This window comes from Crocuta crocuta, unplaced genomic scaffold, assembly GCF_008692635.1.
Source record: "Crocuta crocuta isolate KB4526 unplaced genomic scaffold, BGI_CrCroc_1.0 scaffold28, whole genome shotgun sequence".
NCBI lineage: Eukaryota > Metazoa > Chordata > Mammalia > Carnivora > Hyaenidae > Crocuta > Crocuta crocuta.
In genome coordinates, this window is record NW_027533256.1 from 4,721,628 (window position 1) to 4,739,830 (window position 18,203).

Consider the following 18,203-nt stretch of genomic DNA (forward strand, 5'->3'; position numbering starts at 1 on the left):
TTTTTCATGTATTCTCATTTAAGAAATATATTACTACAACAAAAACTATCATTAAATATACAATGAATTTTAAAAGTGAATGAGTGAATAACTGAATGATTAAAAGAAAGCACCATTTAACTAAAGCAACCTCTACAGATAAATGCCTGGGCACAGCAGGGCCCAGTGTATCACTCCGCTGATCACAGACAGACATTAGCATTAGTGGGTCCAAATGATCAGCTGTGTACATGCATGCAGAACAGACATGGATACATCTGTTGTGCATTTTGGATAGGAAGCACTGTCAAGTTTCATTGTCCTAAGACTCAAGGGTCAGACAGACTGGACTTGTGTCCTGGATCTGCCTCATTATGAGGCAAGTTTAAGACAGTAGTCTCACTGAATCACCCTTTTCTCATCTAACAAATAAAGGGGAGAGGGAAATCAGGACCATTTTTGTGAAGATGAAGAGAGCCTGGTTAACATGTCATGCAGTTCTTTACTGGCATGTTATTAACATAGAGGCCCAGATAAATTTATATTGAACACATATTCTACCTAAAATATCATGAGTTCTGAAAAGAACTTTACTACCAGATACTCTTTGTGTAAATGTTCCCCCCCTTTTTTCTTTTCTTTTTTGCCAAATTTGTACTTAGCATACTTGGTAATTGATGTGATACTATTTCCTCTGAAGCTCCAGGCTATTGGGAAATATCAATCAGTGTTCAGTTTGTTAACAATCTGTAAATATCGGTCTCAAAAAATGGTTGTTAAAATAATGACATATTCTTTCCCTTGAAAGGGCAATCTTATAACCATTGACTTCCATGTGGAATTCTTTCTAATCGTTCTCTCTTTTTCTGTTTTTCTTCCTTACATGCTGACTTTGGTGTAGCAGACCACTTGGGGATTGAATTCATGGGTAAGACTACACAATTTGCTCCTTAAATATCCAGAAAAAGCTAAGTTTCATAATGTATATAGTGCACTCCTTCCCCATCTTATTATAATTGAAATGTCTCGTTATCAGATGCTATTAGTAGTAAGAAGTGTTTTTGTCAAATTTTCACTAAGTAATGGCTCAAAATGAAAGACTTAACTACTTATTGGGAAGGCAATTGAATGTTAAGTGCATCTCTGGAATCATACAGAGGTTGGACTTGGCTCCTGGTTTTGTTTGCTCTATTTCTCTATTTTCTCATCTGTAAAATAGGGATGATAATAGTTCCTATTTTACTGCATATGTAAATTGCTTAGCACAAAGTCTACAAGATGGCAAACACTCTATAAATGATTGAAAATAATAAGGATGGTTTAAAGATGTTAGGGTTTTTTTTTGTTCTGCTCTAATTCCCTTTCCTTTTTCATGATGGCTACATTATATAAATTTTAGTATCAATAAATTTGGAGTATGGCCTATATAAACATTTCCATTTACAAAATTAAAATATTTCTTGTGAAAATACTTTCAGTGAATGGTATGTTTTTAAAAGCATTGGAATGCTTTCCACAGGAATTACTATTATGCTCATAGATAATTACATTAAGAATTATACATACTCTTCTGAGTCTATATTTTATGTAAAAAAAAAAAAAATTCCATAGGGTTGATCTACATCCTGTTGCTAAAATAGAAGGATACTCAGGAGTTAAAGTTAGTGAAATTGAGAAGACCTAAGCTTGAAATCCAATTTAATAATTCTTTACTTGTTTGGCTTTTGTTGAACTTTGGATTTTTCTCTTATGTGATATAGATATTAATACTTCATACATGAGTATGGTTATTATGATAATAGTTACAAATTTAATTGTATTCATTTATCTATTCACCCATTTATTCAGCAAATAATTATTAAGTGCCCAATGTAAGCAAAGGAAAAAGTGCAAAATATTGCAAATAAAATAGTAAAAATGGGCCAAAAATACTGGTCCAAAAGCACTTATAGTCTAGTAAGTTTAGAGGTAATAGGTAATAAACTAATAGATATACAGTTGAGTTTCTGAAGACCTATTTAAGGCAAGATGATATTATCTTAGACTAGTGTGATTGTGGAGGATATGGAAACAAATGATAGGTATTTAGGATGTGGTATCAGCAAGTATTAGAGAGGAATTAATGCTGAAAGTTAGGAAAGAGATTATCAAGGATAATACAGGGCACATAGTTTGCATATTTAGATAAAAGGAGGGCCTATTTACTGAAAAAGAACACAGGAAGAAGAAAAGATTTATGAGAGATGTTTTACTACATTAGGTTTGGAAATGGTGAGTTCCAGGTACCTCTGATATATTGAGAGAACATATCGAGTTTGCAGTTGTATTGCTGGAAGTTTTTAGGGTTAATTAGAGCTGAGTGACTTAATATTTATACTGGAATTGATCTGCCCCATTGGGTAATATTTTTCATTAGTGCTCTCTATTTTCTGGATATTATATATCATAGGAAAAGCAGACAGCTCAATTCCTGCAGGTTTGGGGTTTTGCAAGGTAACTGAGATGAAAATCGTAAGGGCAATGAAATTCAGGATAAAATTCAAATGAAACATCATGGAATGTAAAGTAGGTGTGGAAAGAAGTGACAAAAGGGTGGCTACCTGAATATGATCAATGAGCACTTATGATGGGAGCACTCAAGCACGTTGTTGGCATGGAAGGAGGACTGTCGTCATATGAATCAGAAATTACAGAAAAGTACAGACAGGTTCATGTAGAAGAGTATACATTGTTGAGAAGGATACATGGCTTGTACTTTCCTCATTTACTAGATAGTGGGGATTAGTAGCATAGAAGTCTAAGTATCAACAGTCACTTTGTGGATAGTGGGTCATGGGCCTAATGAATAGAGAAAATTGCCCCAGTGGATTGTGGTCATTGCAGGCTTTGAGAGTAGAGGCTTCAGAAGTTATGTAGCAGAAAGGCTACACCATCTAGGATAGGATAGGAAACACCATCTAGCTCATAGGTGGGGCTGGACTAGCTTAAGACTCCACAAGTGGGGTAGCCATGGTTATAGCAACATAAATTGCTGCATCGGTGTTAATTATAACTGTTAAAAAAAATGAACCTGCCACCCTCCTATTGGGCTTTTCGTGAGGAGCTCCAATGACACTGTTACCTTATGGTAACAATTTGCTATGGAACCAAGATATGTATTTAAAAATTCTGTGTTAAAACATATAAAAGACTTCAGGTTACTGGTAGGTGAAATATAGTAGGTAATTATGTAGTTCATCTATATAAACGTCAACACTAAGGTTATAGTAAGTCGTGCAAAACTTGGTGTCAAATCATAGCAATGAAACCTTATAGGAAATGAGTTCTCAGTGTGTGAATATTGGACGCCAGCAGTAGAGATTGCCTCGTATGGAAGAGGTGGGAAAGAAATTGAAAGGAATATGTAGTATGTACACAGATGACAACTAATGAAGGCTTGTTTGAAATGGTGAATAGGTTAATGAATGAATTGTTTCCACTGACCTTACTAGTTTTGGACACTTCACCCCCACCCATATTCTAACTGAATATGTAAAATTCTGTGTGTTGCTTTGGGAACAAATATTTTCAGATTTAACTCCTGATGTCATAGTCCATATGGGTAAAATTCCTTGTACTGAAGGTGGTATCATCCCAGTAATATGACATCTCTAGTATAAATACAGCTGGGAAGCTGAAATGTAGGCATAGTCTCTATAAACTTAATCATGTCAGTATATTGGACTACCTACAGTGCTCAGCGCCACTTGTGCTTTAATGAGTTCTAGAATAGCTTCCTTCTCAACTTTCATCATTCTTACTTTGGGCATTGTTAATTTCATCTTTCTTGAGTTAGAACACAGGTCACAAAATGATGATCTGAAGCACACAGCTCTTTCCCCAAGCCTTTCTATTCCCAGTGACCAAGTCTATGTTATTGATCAGACTCAAAAGCTGAATACTTTATGCAGTTTAATACATTTAAAGCAGGAGCTTCATATCTTATGATTCAAGAATCCTATTATTATTTAATCAACCTATGTTTCTTACATTCACTGTATGCCAGATGTATAAGATATTGAAGATGCAGATACATAAGCCGATATCCTTTAATGCCCAAGGGCTCTGAAACTAAAAAGAGGGAAAGCTACACATAATTGAAGCGACATAACAAGTGCTATCAAAATGACATGGGCAAGGTACAATGAAGGAAAAATTGAATTTTAAAAAAGCATCTAAATGGGTTTGGGAAATTCAGAGACAGCTTTCTGGGGGAAGAGACATGTAAGCTGAGTACCAGCCAAAGTGGATAAACTGTACTGAGTGATGCCATAGTCCAGACAGTACAATTCTGTATTACTTCTACATTATGGTGAGCCTTGCTGTTTCAGTCTATCTGGGTCCATAAGCTCCCTAGAGTCCCTACTCTGGGATCAGAGAAAGAATATCAACTTCAGTATAAAACAAACAAACCAACAAACTTAACCAAAAAACTGTTCTGAGTTGATTTAGTAATTTTAAGAAATAATTACCTTATCACATAAGCCATGCCAAACCTAATGTCCATAAAGCTGTCAGCATTCAAACGGATTTTTCCTAAATTATATTCATGAATTTTTCTTCTTGATGCTTCTTTGACTGACACAATGGAAATATCAACAACAAATACTGTCCTCGAATACAGTATCAGTTAAGAAAATAAAGTTAACTGATATAAATAGGGCAAGCATTTGAAGGTACATGAAAACACAAAAGTGTGTTTGTGAAAAAAAATGTACAGTTAGAGATTATATTAAGTCAGGAATCAAAAATATTTCTGGAATTAATGACTGAACCTACTCACCATGCATGCATGAGGGAAAACTGAGATTTTTTAAGGTAGGATATTCACAGTTTTCCTAAGAGAGTGAATAGATCAGGAGATAGAATAGACAAAACTTCACTGTAAGCACAAATACTCATTGAGAAATTCACCCAAACTACGCAGAAGGGACAAATGGCCAAAGGGCGTGTCAGATTGGCCAAAGTTTGGAAGGCACATTGATCATGAAGAGGAATTTCTCATCTGAGAAATATCTGGCTCCAGTTTCAGGTGCTCAATCATGGTGCATATCTCATTATATCCACTTGAGCTATTTGTTATGCAGCTATTTCTTTGACAATGCCCTGATGCATTGGATGCTGTAGGCATCAAAGATGTTTGTATAAAAGCAGGTGCAATGCCATTTGCAAACATATTAGCAAACCACAGGGAGAGCTGAAGATTCTGTGGGAGATCTTTCATGCAAATCTCTTCCATTCTTATATGGAAAAACAAAATGAACTCTCTCAGCTAAATGTCTTATTTGTGATTTGACATTGTTTTAAAGATGACAATGTATTTATGCAAATTTTGATTGAGTATACCCTAGTATAATTTTTTTTTTAAATCAAAAGATTTATAGAACTTGGGAAAAGCAGACTCTTAACTAAAGTCTGAAAAAAGTTATTCTAAAACAATCTGCATTTTGCAGTTGAAAAATATAAAGATGAAATATTGAGTTTGCTGTAAGGAGAGTCTTAGAAATGTGTTATAGTCAAACTATATGGTCTAAAATATGTGTATAGTTTTAGAATTGATAAGGTCATACTTCACCATATATTATCTCTTCATTCTGTCATGTAAAAAACATTGTCTTAGAATATTTTAGCAAGCACTAAATACTGGTTTCTAATTCTGTCTGGATGATATAAAATGGGGATATTTTCCTAAAAGCTACACTACTTATTATGAGTGATTTGGCATGTGTTCCTTTAAATCTAACAGGCTCATATGTCAGTCAATGAGTTCATATATATGCCAAATTTGTGAATTGGCATTAGAGATACAGAAGTACTGATTCTCTTTTCTCTATGCTGAAATTTCTGAATTAGATTTATGTGGAACAAAAATATTTTCATTCACTTAAATATATCATGTTTTCTTATAAAACAAAATAGCAATTTATGGATTAATGTGTCTGTATTTGTAGAGGGGGTCCAATCAAGAGTGTTTATTTACTTTTTTATGTACCCTTCTTTGCCATATTAAGCTACATGAGAAATTAGATGCTTCAGAGTAATGAAAATTAACATTATTTAATGTTAAATGTCATTTAATGTCAAGATTTATTTCATCCCATCAAACTTTTTTTTTGAGAGAGAGTCAGAGAGACAGGGAGAGAGAGAATTTTAAGCAGGCTCCACACCCAGAGTGGAGCACCTTGCAGGGCTCAACCTCACAACCTGAGATCATGACCTGAGCCAAAATCAAGAGTCGGATGCTTAACTGACTGAACCACCCAGGCACCTCATATATCATCTCATTGAACTTTAAAAACAATGAATGAAGTAGGAATTCTGTCTTTCCTTATCTTGTAAATGACAAAACTGAGGCCTATTTAGCTAAAATATCTCATGTAAAGAGCCAGGAAATTGCAGATATTGGATTTGCACCTAAGTCTGTCTTCCTTCAGTGCTCTTGAATTCTACTGGTAACTGATAACTGACTGCTGGGCATGGCACACAATGAGGGCTTCACAATTACTCAAAGAGGTTACACTCTGGCAGTGTTTCAAGTGGCAATGAAGTTCACTGCCTAATCCTAGGGTTTAAAGGTTATATTTTTCAAGTACCATGATGTTATAAGAATCTTGGGTGGTCATCTGCAGTATCCAAGCTACGAGAAAATGAAAACTGAACCAGATGGCAGTCTTTAGCTTTACATTCAGAATTATAACTGCCAGGTGCACAAAAAGGCCCACATTGGCTGATCACTGCAGTGACTCATGTAGGATAATCTACAGAAATGTGTTGTATTTGAAGACTTCTTGATAATTACAGACTGTGTTGAGTGATGTTAGTCAAGTGGTCTTAACTGTTGAATGCTATTGGGGTATAAAGGCATTACACTCTCATCTCCTCTGATAGATGACATTTGCCAAATAGTGAGTTGAACCATCTCTCCAGTGATTTCCCAAGATTCTGCTTAAGAAACATTTATACAGTCTTATTTTCTAAGTTATTTTTCTCTTTACCAATATGGCTACTCCCCCTCTCTTTACACGATAGTTTTTTTAACATAGGTCTCAGTAAAAGTGGTAATAATTTAGCTCCCTTAATCACAAACCCCTCCAAATATTTTTCTCTTTTCCTCTTTCTTTTTCTTTTACTTTTTTTTTTAAATGAAGCTATACCTTAACTTGGTTTGGGTGTTTGTTTTTTTAAGTTTATTTTATTTGTTTATTTGGGGGGATAGGGGCAGAGATAGAGGAAGAGAGAGATTCCCAACAGGCTCTGCTCTGTCAGCACAGAGCGTGATGCAAGGCTCAAAGTCACAAATCATGACATCATGACCTGAGCTAAAATCAAGAGTCAGACATTTAACCAACTGAGTGACCCAGGTGTCCCTTGTTTGGTTGTTCTAAAGTTGCCTCACCATATATTTAGAATAATATTTTGATATTATGACATTTTGATGTTATAATATTTTGATAATATAATATAACAATACATACTGTAATATAATATATATGATTAATTTAATACTAGTCATTAGCATATATTTGTACCTCCAGTGGTTAGCAATAAAAGTCTCTAAAAAGTCGTGACTGCACGTGAAATAAATTGAAATCTGACAGAATTTTCAGGTGAGAATGAAAACTTGCAGTGTTCTTCTTTGAGGAATGGCTACAACCAAGAGATGTACTAGAAAATATGCAGATATAGTCATTTTAATTTCTACAAAGGAGAAAATGCACATTTCTTAAATACTTTTATAGATTAGAGTCCAGAATTGGTTAATAAAAATTCATTTGCAAATACTGAGAAAAGTATTTGTTGTGAACAGTTTGGAAATAAAGTATTATTCACTGAAAGTCCTATGAAATAGACATAGGACTATTACATTTTTGCTAAATTAATATATTTTTTAGAAAGCTGCTAAATTACTCAGTTGGGGGTTTCTGTGTAGACTACTGCAAAGCCTGGACAGACTTCCATGAACTTTTTTTATAATATGATGAAGCAAAAATTATATCAATTCAGTGATAGGTGAATTTGGGGCAATGAAATGCTATATGTAGGATCAAGATCAACCATGATTGGAACTTCTAGTTGCTTCTAGGCCAACAATTTTATTAATAGAATGAATAAAGCCATAGCTTAAATACTTAAAAAATTATGGGGTACCTGGGTGGCCCAGTCTGTTAAACATCCAACTCTTGATTTCAGTTCAGGTCATGATCTCACCATTCATGAGTTCGAGCCCTTCATAGGGCTCTGCTGCTTGGGATTCTCTCTCTCCTTCTCTTTTTGTCCCTCTCTGTCTCTCAAAATAAATGAATACACATTTTTTAAAAATAAATAAAAAATAAACAATTAAAAATCACTTAAATTTTTCTGAACTTTTTATAAGAGGTTACTGCTATTTTATTAGCTAGAATTAAGATCTAACAGAAAGGACTGGATTTTTGGATTGTCAAAGTAGACTCAAAAGTATGTGAGATCTTAACCAGTTTTCAAGTTGATTACATACATATGCCAGTTAATCTAAAATGTACTTAAGTTCATAGTAGCTTCCAAAGGCCTTCCCAAGTATGTTAGAAAAAGAAGAACAACAAAGATGTCCAGCGTGTTATTGGAAAGTAATTCCCAATGAGGTAANTGAAGCCAGATGAATTTTTGCATTGGAGAGATTAAAAAAAAATGAATGATGGATAGAATATCTTCTGATGCAACAAAGTAGAGATAATATTGATTCTTCCCAATAGGCACAGAGTCTGCTTTGTGTGTTCATAGTAGCACAGTAAGTCAGAATGTGTGGAGCCCCTTTGGGAGCTCACCCTTGCCAAGCCAGAGCCACAGCAAAACAGGTAAGACAGATTCTCAACGAGTTCACAACTCAGTGTAGGGGACAGAATCATAAACCAGCTATTCCAATTCAGTGCAAAGAAAGGACTTTAATGGAAGGGGTTTCGTTCATTTTTGTTTTACAAAAGGCCAAAGGAGGGTTCCTAAACAGCTGCAGGATACTGACGTGTTTCATCCTGAGCACAGAAATAGGGTTTGAGTTCGCATACATGCAGGAAATCCTGGGTTCTCTAGTTTTCTGCTGCATGATTTCACAAAGCCTTCAGTATACTTCTGTCCATTCATAAATCTTGGAGAGAAGGCTATGGTAGGCAATATCTTACAAATATTTTTCCCACAGAAACATATGCCACAAGGCTAGAATTTCAGAAACTGTGCTCTCATAAATCCTTGGAGAAAGTAACACAGAGGAAGGAGCACGCACTTCTCCTTAGAACAGTCGGGGACATCTTTATGTGGAAGAATTAAATGTATTTCTACAATTGGGAGATGGCAGAAGGACACATGCATGAAGGGGGCAAGGAAGAGCACCAGTAAATAAGAGATGGAAGAGAATGGGGGTTTTAGGAAAGGTGAGGAGTCCCAGGTAACTGGAAAAACATAATACACCTGCAAGGGAGTGTGGTTGGTAATGTGGTTAGGTCAGAACAAATTATGATGTCTCTATGCCCTTGGAAAGATGTGTGGTGATTTTATCTCCTTGTGAGAGAAAGCCTTCAGAGGTTTCAAGCAGTGAAAGATCAGATTGGCTTATTCTGGCAGTAGCTGTGTGTAGAAGTTGCCTGGAGGCATTATGTGCAAAACTCCAGCTAATGGGCCAAGCTCAAATTTTACTTCAAATACTCACCAAATGCTTGCTCTTTGAATAACACTGTGGGCATTATAAAGATGAATTGCTATTTAGTCTGTGTCAGGCACAAAGAAAGAGGCAAAGGCAGAACACCTGGGGAGGCTGTGGGGATGAAGAACAATGAGCAGAGCCAGGGGCATAGGGGACCTTGATCTGATCTTTGAGAAAAGGGTAGGATTTCCATGGGCAGAGGAAGAAACATCCTAATGAGGATGTTGGAATAAACAGGACCAGGATGAGATGATTGGGGTGGGGAGGGGGAAATATCGGTCCTTATCAACAAAGGCAATTTGCATTATAATTTAGTTTAAATAACATTTAACTTTTTATTTAAAATTCAATTCCCGTCATTCCCCAGCATGAAATGTTCTCATGAATTTAGAATTAAATACATACACCGTATGTTGCCATGCCAAGTCTTCCGTGACCTGGTACTGCCTACCTGCCTGACTTCGCTTCCTACCACTGTGGTTCCAACTCACTGTTCCTGCCATATGAGCCTTCTCTTTGTTGCACTGTCTACCTCAGCACCTTTGCACTGGCTGTTCCGTCAGTACTAGTTACCCTGCCCATCTACACATGCTTCCTCCTCATCATAAAGCCTTCAGTTCAAATACACTAAGAAACTTTCCTTTGCCATCCTATCATATGCATTTCCCATGTCATTCATATTAGCCTCTTCTGTTTCTTCCACATCCTTTATTACTAATTGGTTCATTTGTCTACTTTTTATTATGAGTCTCCCTACTAGAAAAGCTCTAGTGGGAACATGACTTACTCATTGTTGCATCTTTAGTCCAGTGTTTAGCATCATTATAAGACCTCAATAAATATGTGTTTAATTGATTTTAATGAACTTAAATGGTGTATAGTTTTCTTAACTCTTAATGTAATTAAATGATTTTTTAAAAATTCTATAAGCAAAATATCAGTGAAACCCAAGGTCATATGGTTTAGTTCTAGATAACTCTCAGTCACCAATATTCTTTCTGGAGACTTCCCTCTGATTAAGCAGTGGGTGTCAACTGAGGACTTCTCAAAAGTGTAGCTTCCGACTTAGTCAGGTGTTCTATGCAGCCCTCGATGTGGTCCAGTAATCATGGAAGATCCTGACTGACCAGGTAGGTTCTTAGAAAATAGCTCATGAATTGTTTGTTCTCGCTTCTAAGTCCATGTTTTCTGTTCGTGTCATAGTTGCAGTTTGAGATATTGAGAATAATGGAATATTCTTAAGTGGACTGAATAACATAATTCATGAGCTCTCAGCTTTAACTTTCATCCCAGACCTGGGCAGCTTGTTGCAAATGTCAGTTCCTATTTTTAGCCTCAGATATCTGATTAGGTTACTCTGGAATGGATCAGGCTCCTAGTATTTAACATGATTTTAGTGTAGGAAGTCTCTGCCTCCGTGGTGAGAAACTTGGACATAAAGGAACAGAGAGACTTGGTCTAATTCTGGCTCTACTATTTAGTATATGTATGAGGTGGGACAGGGATTTATCATCTCTAATCCTGTAGTTATCAGTCTGTGTTGGAGGGATGATGGCATCACCAATTTCATCAAGTTGTCATGCAGATCTAAACACTTGAAGCATATAAAGTGCTTAGCACAAAGCTTGGTGCTTATTAAGTGCTAATCAAAATGAGCTGTTCTAACTCCTGTTCCTCCCGGGAACAACTTCATTGATGAGGATTTCTGACCCATATGCTCGCCAAGGTTTGCTTTCAGGTTGTCTACATCACTCTGATTCTTCTGGAAAAAGGAAATTGAATACTAATGTTCTCTTCTTTACTGTGTGTTAAATTTTACACCTTAGAAAGTAGGGGCTCTAGAGTTTCCTTATATCATTTTCCAGAGCATTCCCTGAAATCTCAGCTACGTTTTCAGGATCAGCTCTCTACAGAATAATGTCTATGAAAGCTAGAGATCTCTTTTCAGAATTTGGTTCTGAAGAGGTGTCTTTATATCTTCCACGGGGCTGTCTAGGCTGGCTACTTTCCCTTCATTAATATTCCCAACAGAATCAGACACAGGTGAAGGAGGTCAAGTAAACTTTTCTTGTCCAGAGAAGCTGCCCACTTGGATGTTATACTCACTCTTCTCAGGGAGGTTTCATTCACGTTATTTCCTTGGATGAGTCTTGAAGCAGAAGACTGTACTGTGTGGAAAACATATTGAATATAGAGTCTTTTTACTGATAAAGCTTGCTAACAGTTATGAGAAATAGAAAGAAAGGAATCAACACTTGCTCATATTATTGTGACTTACCAGCATGGTAGGTTATTTCACATGAGTTATCTCATTTTATCTTTTGAAGTTATCAGAAATCTCAAATATATAATATAGAAAATCCCCATTATCTGAATGACTGGATTTTTGGTCCAGGAAAAATTGATCCTGTACTTTAGTATCCTGTGGAAATATGAAATTTGAAGAGCTACTTGGTATGTATTCAAGGAAGCTATCTATATTTGGACTAGTGCATCAGGGAGGTTGTCATTGTGAGAAACAAAGACATAGGGATGCAGGGCAAAGAAAGTTAGCATAAAAAAGACTATCACAGTAATCTGTTCTCATTTCTTCATGAAACAAGGCCAATGGAAGTAAAAGCAATGTGCTTAACTGATACATAGCAAAGATGAATTTATAATTCAGATCAAATATCTCCAGAGCTTAAATTCCTCCTATAGTTCTGCCCACCGGCATAATGGAAGAAAGTATGTTTTCTACAAATGTGATGATATTCTCTTCACTGCCCCTGTGCTGGGCTTCACGCATACTAAGTCAGGGAGACACATATACTCAACTAGGGCTTCAGCTGTAGGACATGCACTGTGGGCAGGGTCGCCAGACTGACCAAATAAAATTGTANTTAGTGTGAGTATGTTGGATAAATTAATTTGACATACTGTATAAAAATTATTTGTTGCTTACATAAAATTCCAACTAATTCGGTCTTGAGTATTTTACCTGATAACCCTGGCTTTGGGGCCATGAGCATGGTGAACGGTGGCCCCCTTCTGACCCATTTCTATCTCACACTTCACTTCCCATGAAAACCAAATGAAAGGTGATTTGAGGAATACAGCAAGATAAGCACAATTAAAGGGGAAGGTGAGCAGGATTGACTGGAGTCAGAGTGTTTTGTGCATCTTGGGGTAACTCTGCTTGTTACAGAGAATTAGGCAAAAATAATACTAAGCTATTCCCAAATTATCTCTTGGTAGCTATGGATGTTTAATATGGCAAATGCAGCCTCTAAACCCATTGGTTCTGGGCTTTATAAGTCCTGCTATTAGAGTAATAGATGAAGTATTTTCAAGCCAAGTGCTTGTTGTGAATGAAATAATTTAACACCTCAAATATGGATGCTTCGGAAAACAAATGGCAGTAGGCTAACTTAGCTTTGAGAAGAACAGAATTTAACTTACCAAAAGATGTAGTTCGGGACAATATTAATGAAGTAATATCAGCTGTGTCTTTATCTGTTCACCACCCATTCATTTCCCCATTACGTTCAGGCTGCTAACTTCAGTTGCAAACATTTTTATGAGAATACAGGGCTTTTTGCTCCAACCAGAAAAAATCAAGGTATCTATTCTCTGGAGTCATACTGTGGAATCAGAGTAGTGGTTCAATATTCCACCTTTCTATTGCTGTGAGGAAAAGAGATGCTATGAGAGGCAAGCAGTGTGATGGAAAGCAAGTATATATTCGGCAGCCAGGCAGATAGGCATCAAATGTTGACTTCATCTTTTGTCTATCTATGAGCTACCTGTCTACCTTCCTACCTACCTATTTATTCATGTGTGTGTAGACTAATATCTCTCACTCATGATTTATTAATATAAAAATTGATGATATAACACATAATGTATGTATTTATTGGCATATATTAGGCCTTCAGATTATCTTTCCTTTCTGGATTCCCTTGCGTTGCACTGCATTTGCCTAGGTGTGAACTGATCTGTGTGTCTGTGTGTGTGTGTGTATGTGATAGTAAACCCTCAAGGATTGAGGTTGCACCAGTTCTGTGCTCAGGCAGCATTCTCCAATGCTTTCCTGGAGACTTCCCCTCTTGGTTCCTCCGTTGCCTTCTGGGGATATTTCCCAAGGAGATACAGTTGAGAGGGACAGCAGCTCCTCCAGATATGGCCTCCCCCATCTGTCCTAAGCCCCCCATGCAAGCAAGCCTTCTGCCTTTCATAGCCCAGGAAAATTACTAGTCTTCTGCATAGATAGAAGAGGTGTTTGTGTATGTGGTATTATTTCCAGAGTCATGGAAGCTCTGTTGTCTAAGGAAATCTCACCTTATTCTATGATTCTTTTGTCATATTCCTCCAGGGGAGTTTTTGAATCCTGGAATGGTACCAAATACCAGAGCATCTTAGGCCCATCTTGATTCACTACTTCCTTAGCCTCATCTCCTCTGCTCATGCCCTTCACAACCATCCAAACTCACATTTGCGTCTTTGAATACATCGTAATCTTTCTGACTTCTCCGCATGTGATTTCTTTGTGCCACGGAATTAAGGCCCACCACCCACGTTTGACACATCCTCGTGTGGATATCTGTGTTCCAACTATATCAGGTGCTTATGTCTTTTCCTACAGCTTTAGGAGTCATGGCCTCTCTGTGGTTTATGTCTCTCTTTTCTCCAAATATTGGGAGATCCCCAAAGCCCAGTATCAGCCCATTGCAGCATCAATCAAAGTCTGAATTCCCAGAAACTTTGGCTTGCCTGTGCAGAAGTTCTATATGCTGAAAAGGCCTGTGTCATACATTTTTGTATGTTATCTTTTCAGTACTGCCCTTTGAGGTGGTTAACACTCACAATCAATAAAATAGAACCCTGGGTAAAACTCAAGCTCTGGTAACCAACAATCTAAGGATCAGACAAGCTATCAAGGACTAGCTCTATGTGGGTGGAAGGTGTGGGTTGAGAAGGCTGAGTTATTCACTATAAAATGGAAGTACTGATATATATCTCATAGGAATATGAGTAGAATAAAATAAGAAGTATATTTGGAAGAAAATAGGCACATCTTTTTCCTAAAGTCATATTTACTTATATAATTTTATGATGCTCCAGGATGTAGAGGATATAGTTTAAAAACTAGTTGGGTGACAACACTAATTATCAGGGAAATGCAAATTGAAACCACAGTGAGGTACCATGTTACACCTGTCAGGATGGCTATTATCAAAAAGACAAGAAAAGCATGTGGAGAAATAGTACCCCTCAAGAGCATTTGTGGAAATGTAAATTGGTACAGCCAGTGTGGAAAACACTATGGAGTCTCTTCCAAAAATTAAAAATAGAAATACCATATGATCTAGTAATTCTACTACTGGGTACTTACCCAAAGAAATGAAAACACGGATTTAAAAAGACATACGTGGGGTGCCTGGGTGGCTCAGTCAGTTAAGCATCCAACTTCGGTTTGTTGTGCCCGAATCGCGAGTCCCCAGAGACCTCCAAGGAGCCGGCACCAATGCAAGAACAAAAGGGTCTTTATTACAAGCTCGAGCAGGGGCTCACCTGTCTACCGGCACAGAAGCAGCAAAGTGAGGCCCTGAACAGTGGCAAGCAGGGTTTTTATGGGGGAAGGGCGGGGGTGTTACCGTGCACACGTTGTACGTTTTGCATCATTACATAAGCACCAATCATAATTGTATAATGCCCATAGTAACAGCATAGTAACAGTTTTGACCATTCAGTATCTGCGAGGCGTCCGTTATATTTGGCAGGACCCAATCATGACCTTTGAGAGTCTTTTAAAATGACCAATTATGAGGTGGGCTCAGAGAATCTATGCGGAGCTTCTGCAAGCAGTGATTGATTGGCAAGTTTGTATAAAGTAACTACCTGCAGTTCCCAGCCCCGACTCGTCTCCAAGACTACAGGAATGTTACACATTTCTTTTGATTGGCAGATCCGAGGGCGAGGGTGGCTTCAGCTGAGGCTTTTCCTGGAACTGGGACTATGTGCAGCCTGGGGTTGTTTCTAATGGAGGACTTAATTTCAGGCTCCTCAGGTTCAGGTCATGATTTCACAGTTCGTGGGTTCGAGCCCCACATTGGGCTCTGTGCTGACAGCTAACTCAGAGCCTGGAGCCTGCTTCAGATTCTATATCTCCCTCTGTCTCTCTGACCCTCCCCTGCTCACACTGTCTCTCTCTCTCTCNTATATATATATATAGTTGAATCACTATGTTGTACACCTGAAATTAATGAACACTGTGTGTCAATTATACTTCAGTAAAAATAAAGGAAGGGGAACCTAGTGGAATTATAGGTTGATTTATTTGGAATGTGTTATGTAAGAAGAAATGCTTTTTATTTTTTCTTATTCAAAACAAAGCCCTTGGAAACTACATAATTATAAAAGAATTTTTTCTGATTAATATCAAACATTATGTATTTATAGATAAGTCTTCCAAAAATTACCCAAACTTATTCTGTGTGCAAGTAATTTATTAATATTAATTATAAATTTGGAAGAGGTATAAGAGGTCTGCTAGTGGAACCTTTCCCTCTAACTGATCCCTTTTAACTTGAACGGAAGCCTGGTTCTCTGTGGCGCAGTGCTGTAAAGTTTTAGATTACTGGGATTGAATCTTCTTTTAATTACTGGTATTGCAACTTCTGGGTACATTAATTTCCTTAGGCTGTAGTTTCCTGGTATGCAAGGCAAGGATAAGAATAGTACAGATTCCAACAACCCTTCAAATGATTCAAAACAGTTTCTCCAGTCAACCAGTATCTATTCTCTGATTTATTCCAAGATAATTGTCATGGCCTATCTTATTAGTATCTTACTTGTTATGATATTATTTTAAACTGTTTATTTCCTGTGTACTTTATCTAGAAAAAAAGAACTATGGTTTGTCAGTATCTCTTCAGAAGTCTAAACCTATTTCCCAGGGTATTTTGAAAATTACATGAGATAATGCATGTCTTACACTTGGAGTAGCCTCTGTACACAGTAAATGTTTCAAAATATTCTTTTTTATATTTTTTAATGCTTATTTATTTTTGAGAGAGAGAGAGTATGAGCAGGGAAGAAGCAGAGAGAGGGAGACACAGAATCTGAGGTAGGCTCCAGGCTCCGAGCTGTCAGCACAGAGCCCAACACACAGAGCCCAACGTGGGGCTCAAACTCACGAACTGTGATATCATGACCTGAACCGATGTCAGACACTTAACCAACTGAGCCACCCAGGCGTCCCTCGAAATATTTTGATTTATCTACTTTTATTCTTTGCACACTGTAATTTTGATACTTCAGTTTATATATAATTTGCTTCTTTTATCTCCATCAGTTTATCAAGGTAGCTAACATGACAAAAAATTATATATATTAAAAAAATTACAATTTGGTTTGGATTTACCTTGTAATTTGTTTTGACTTTACATGTTCATAAAAGAAACACAATGGGTCTGTGTCTCGTTTCATATATTTACCTTCTCAAAAGTCCCTTAAAATAATAACAAAAAAAGACATTTGTGTCCTAAAGCCACATTTGTGTAAGATAATCATTATTGAAACAAGGCCACTTTTAGGGAACTAGTCTTTTACCATTCTCCACTTATATAACAGATTTCCAGGATATCCTTTCAAAATGTAAGACTTCACATTTACTTCTAGCACTTGTCACATTTGTTTTAATTCATTTTTCTGTCCCACAGTTAGAAAATGCATAGCGATATTTGTGTATTGATTGTGTCTCATAATAATGTAGACTCTTCCAGCCCTTCTGTTTTAGATAGGCACACTGAGAAGTGAGGGCACACTGAGACAGATGTGGACATTGTCTCATAGTTATTGTTAGTTGTAAAAACGGGATTGCCACCTCAGAACTATAATGGCAGATTTCAAAATCTGCCTTTGACTTGATGTTATGACAGGAAAATGTCTTAGATTTAGTAAAATGAAACCTCTGTCCAAGATAGTCTTTTCCTCATAACTTTTTCTGACTTTTTTTTTCCTTCACATGTGGCCGTGTGTGTGTGTGTGTGTGTGTATGTGTGTGTGTGTGTATTTCACTACTGAAAATCACTAAGTTTTCAAATAGAATTATGACAAAAGATGCAAAGGATGATGTTCTAGTAGCTGAAGCATGAGCATTCAAGGAACTATCCTTGGAAAAGCTGGAGTTTTCTCCCATGGGCTACAGTGGTAGCACAGTGCAGGGAGAAATTGCTTTATTATGCTCAGTATCCTAAGAAACTGACATTGCTGTGAATGAAACAGCAATTGGAACTGTGGTAGAACATGAGAAACATTATTCATTAAATATATTATGAACACATTGCAATTTCTGCCAGTTTATAAAAAAAAAAAAAGCTACTTACTTCCACCTATGTAAAAATGACACTGAGGTCTCAACCACTAAATATGAATTGTGTAGTTTCTGAATTTTTTAATGAATTCTATATTGGAAACCAGTTGCAAGATGATCACAGTAACATTCACACTTGGAAGCAATAAGGAATTAGAG

The 18,203-nt window shown here is 36.9% G+C and overlaps 1 protein-coding gene and 1 long non-coding RNA gene across 2 annotated transcripts in view; one reads left to right on the forward strand and one right to left on the reverse strand.

Annotated features, from left to right (window-relative positions):
* NRG3 (neuregulin 3) overlaps positions 1–18,203 on the forward strand; it is a gene marked incomplete at its 5' end in the record, with an annotated part of 1,038,127 nt that overhangs the window by 915,424 nt on the left and 104,500 nt on the right. Inside the window, one exon of the mRNA XM_077746451.1 lies at positions 881–907. Coding sequence (XP_077602577.1) covers positions 881–907 — 27 coding nt within the window. The remainder of the gene's footprint in view (positions 1–880; positions 908–18,203) is intronic.
* Positions 12,060–15,123, reverse strand: LOC144216936 (uncharacterized). The gene is made up of 3 exons (XR_013330803.1): positions 15,063–15,123; positions 13,130–13,354; positions 12,060–12,110 (listed from the first exon to the last, which is right to left on the reverse strand). It is a non-coding gene; the product is annotated as an uncharacterized LOC144216936 (long non-coding RNA).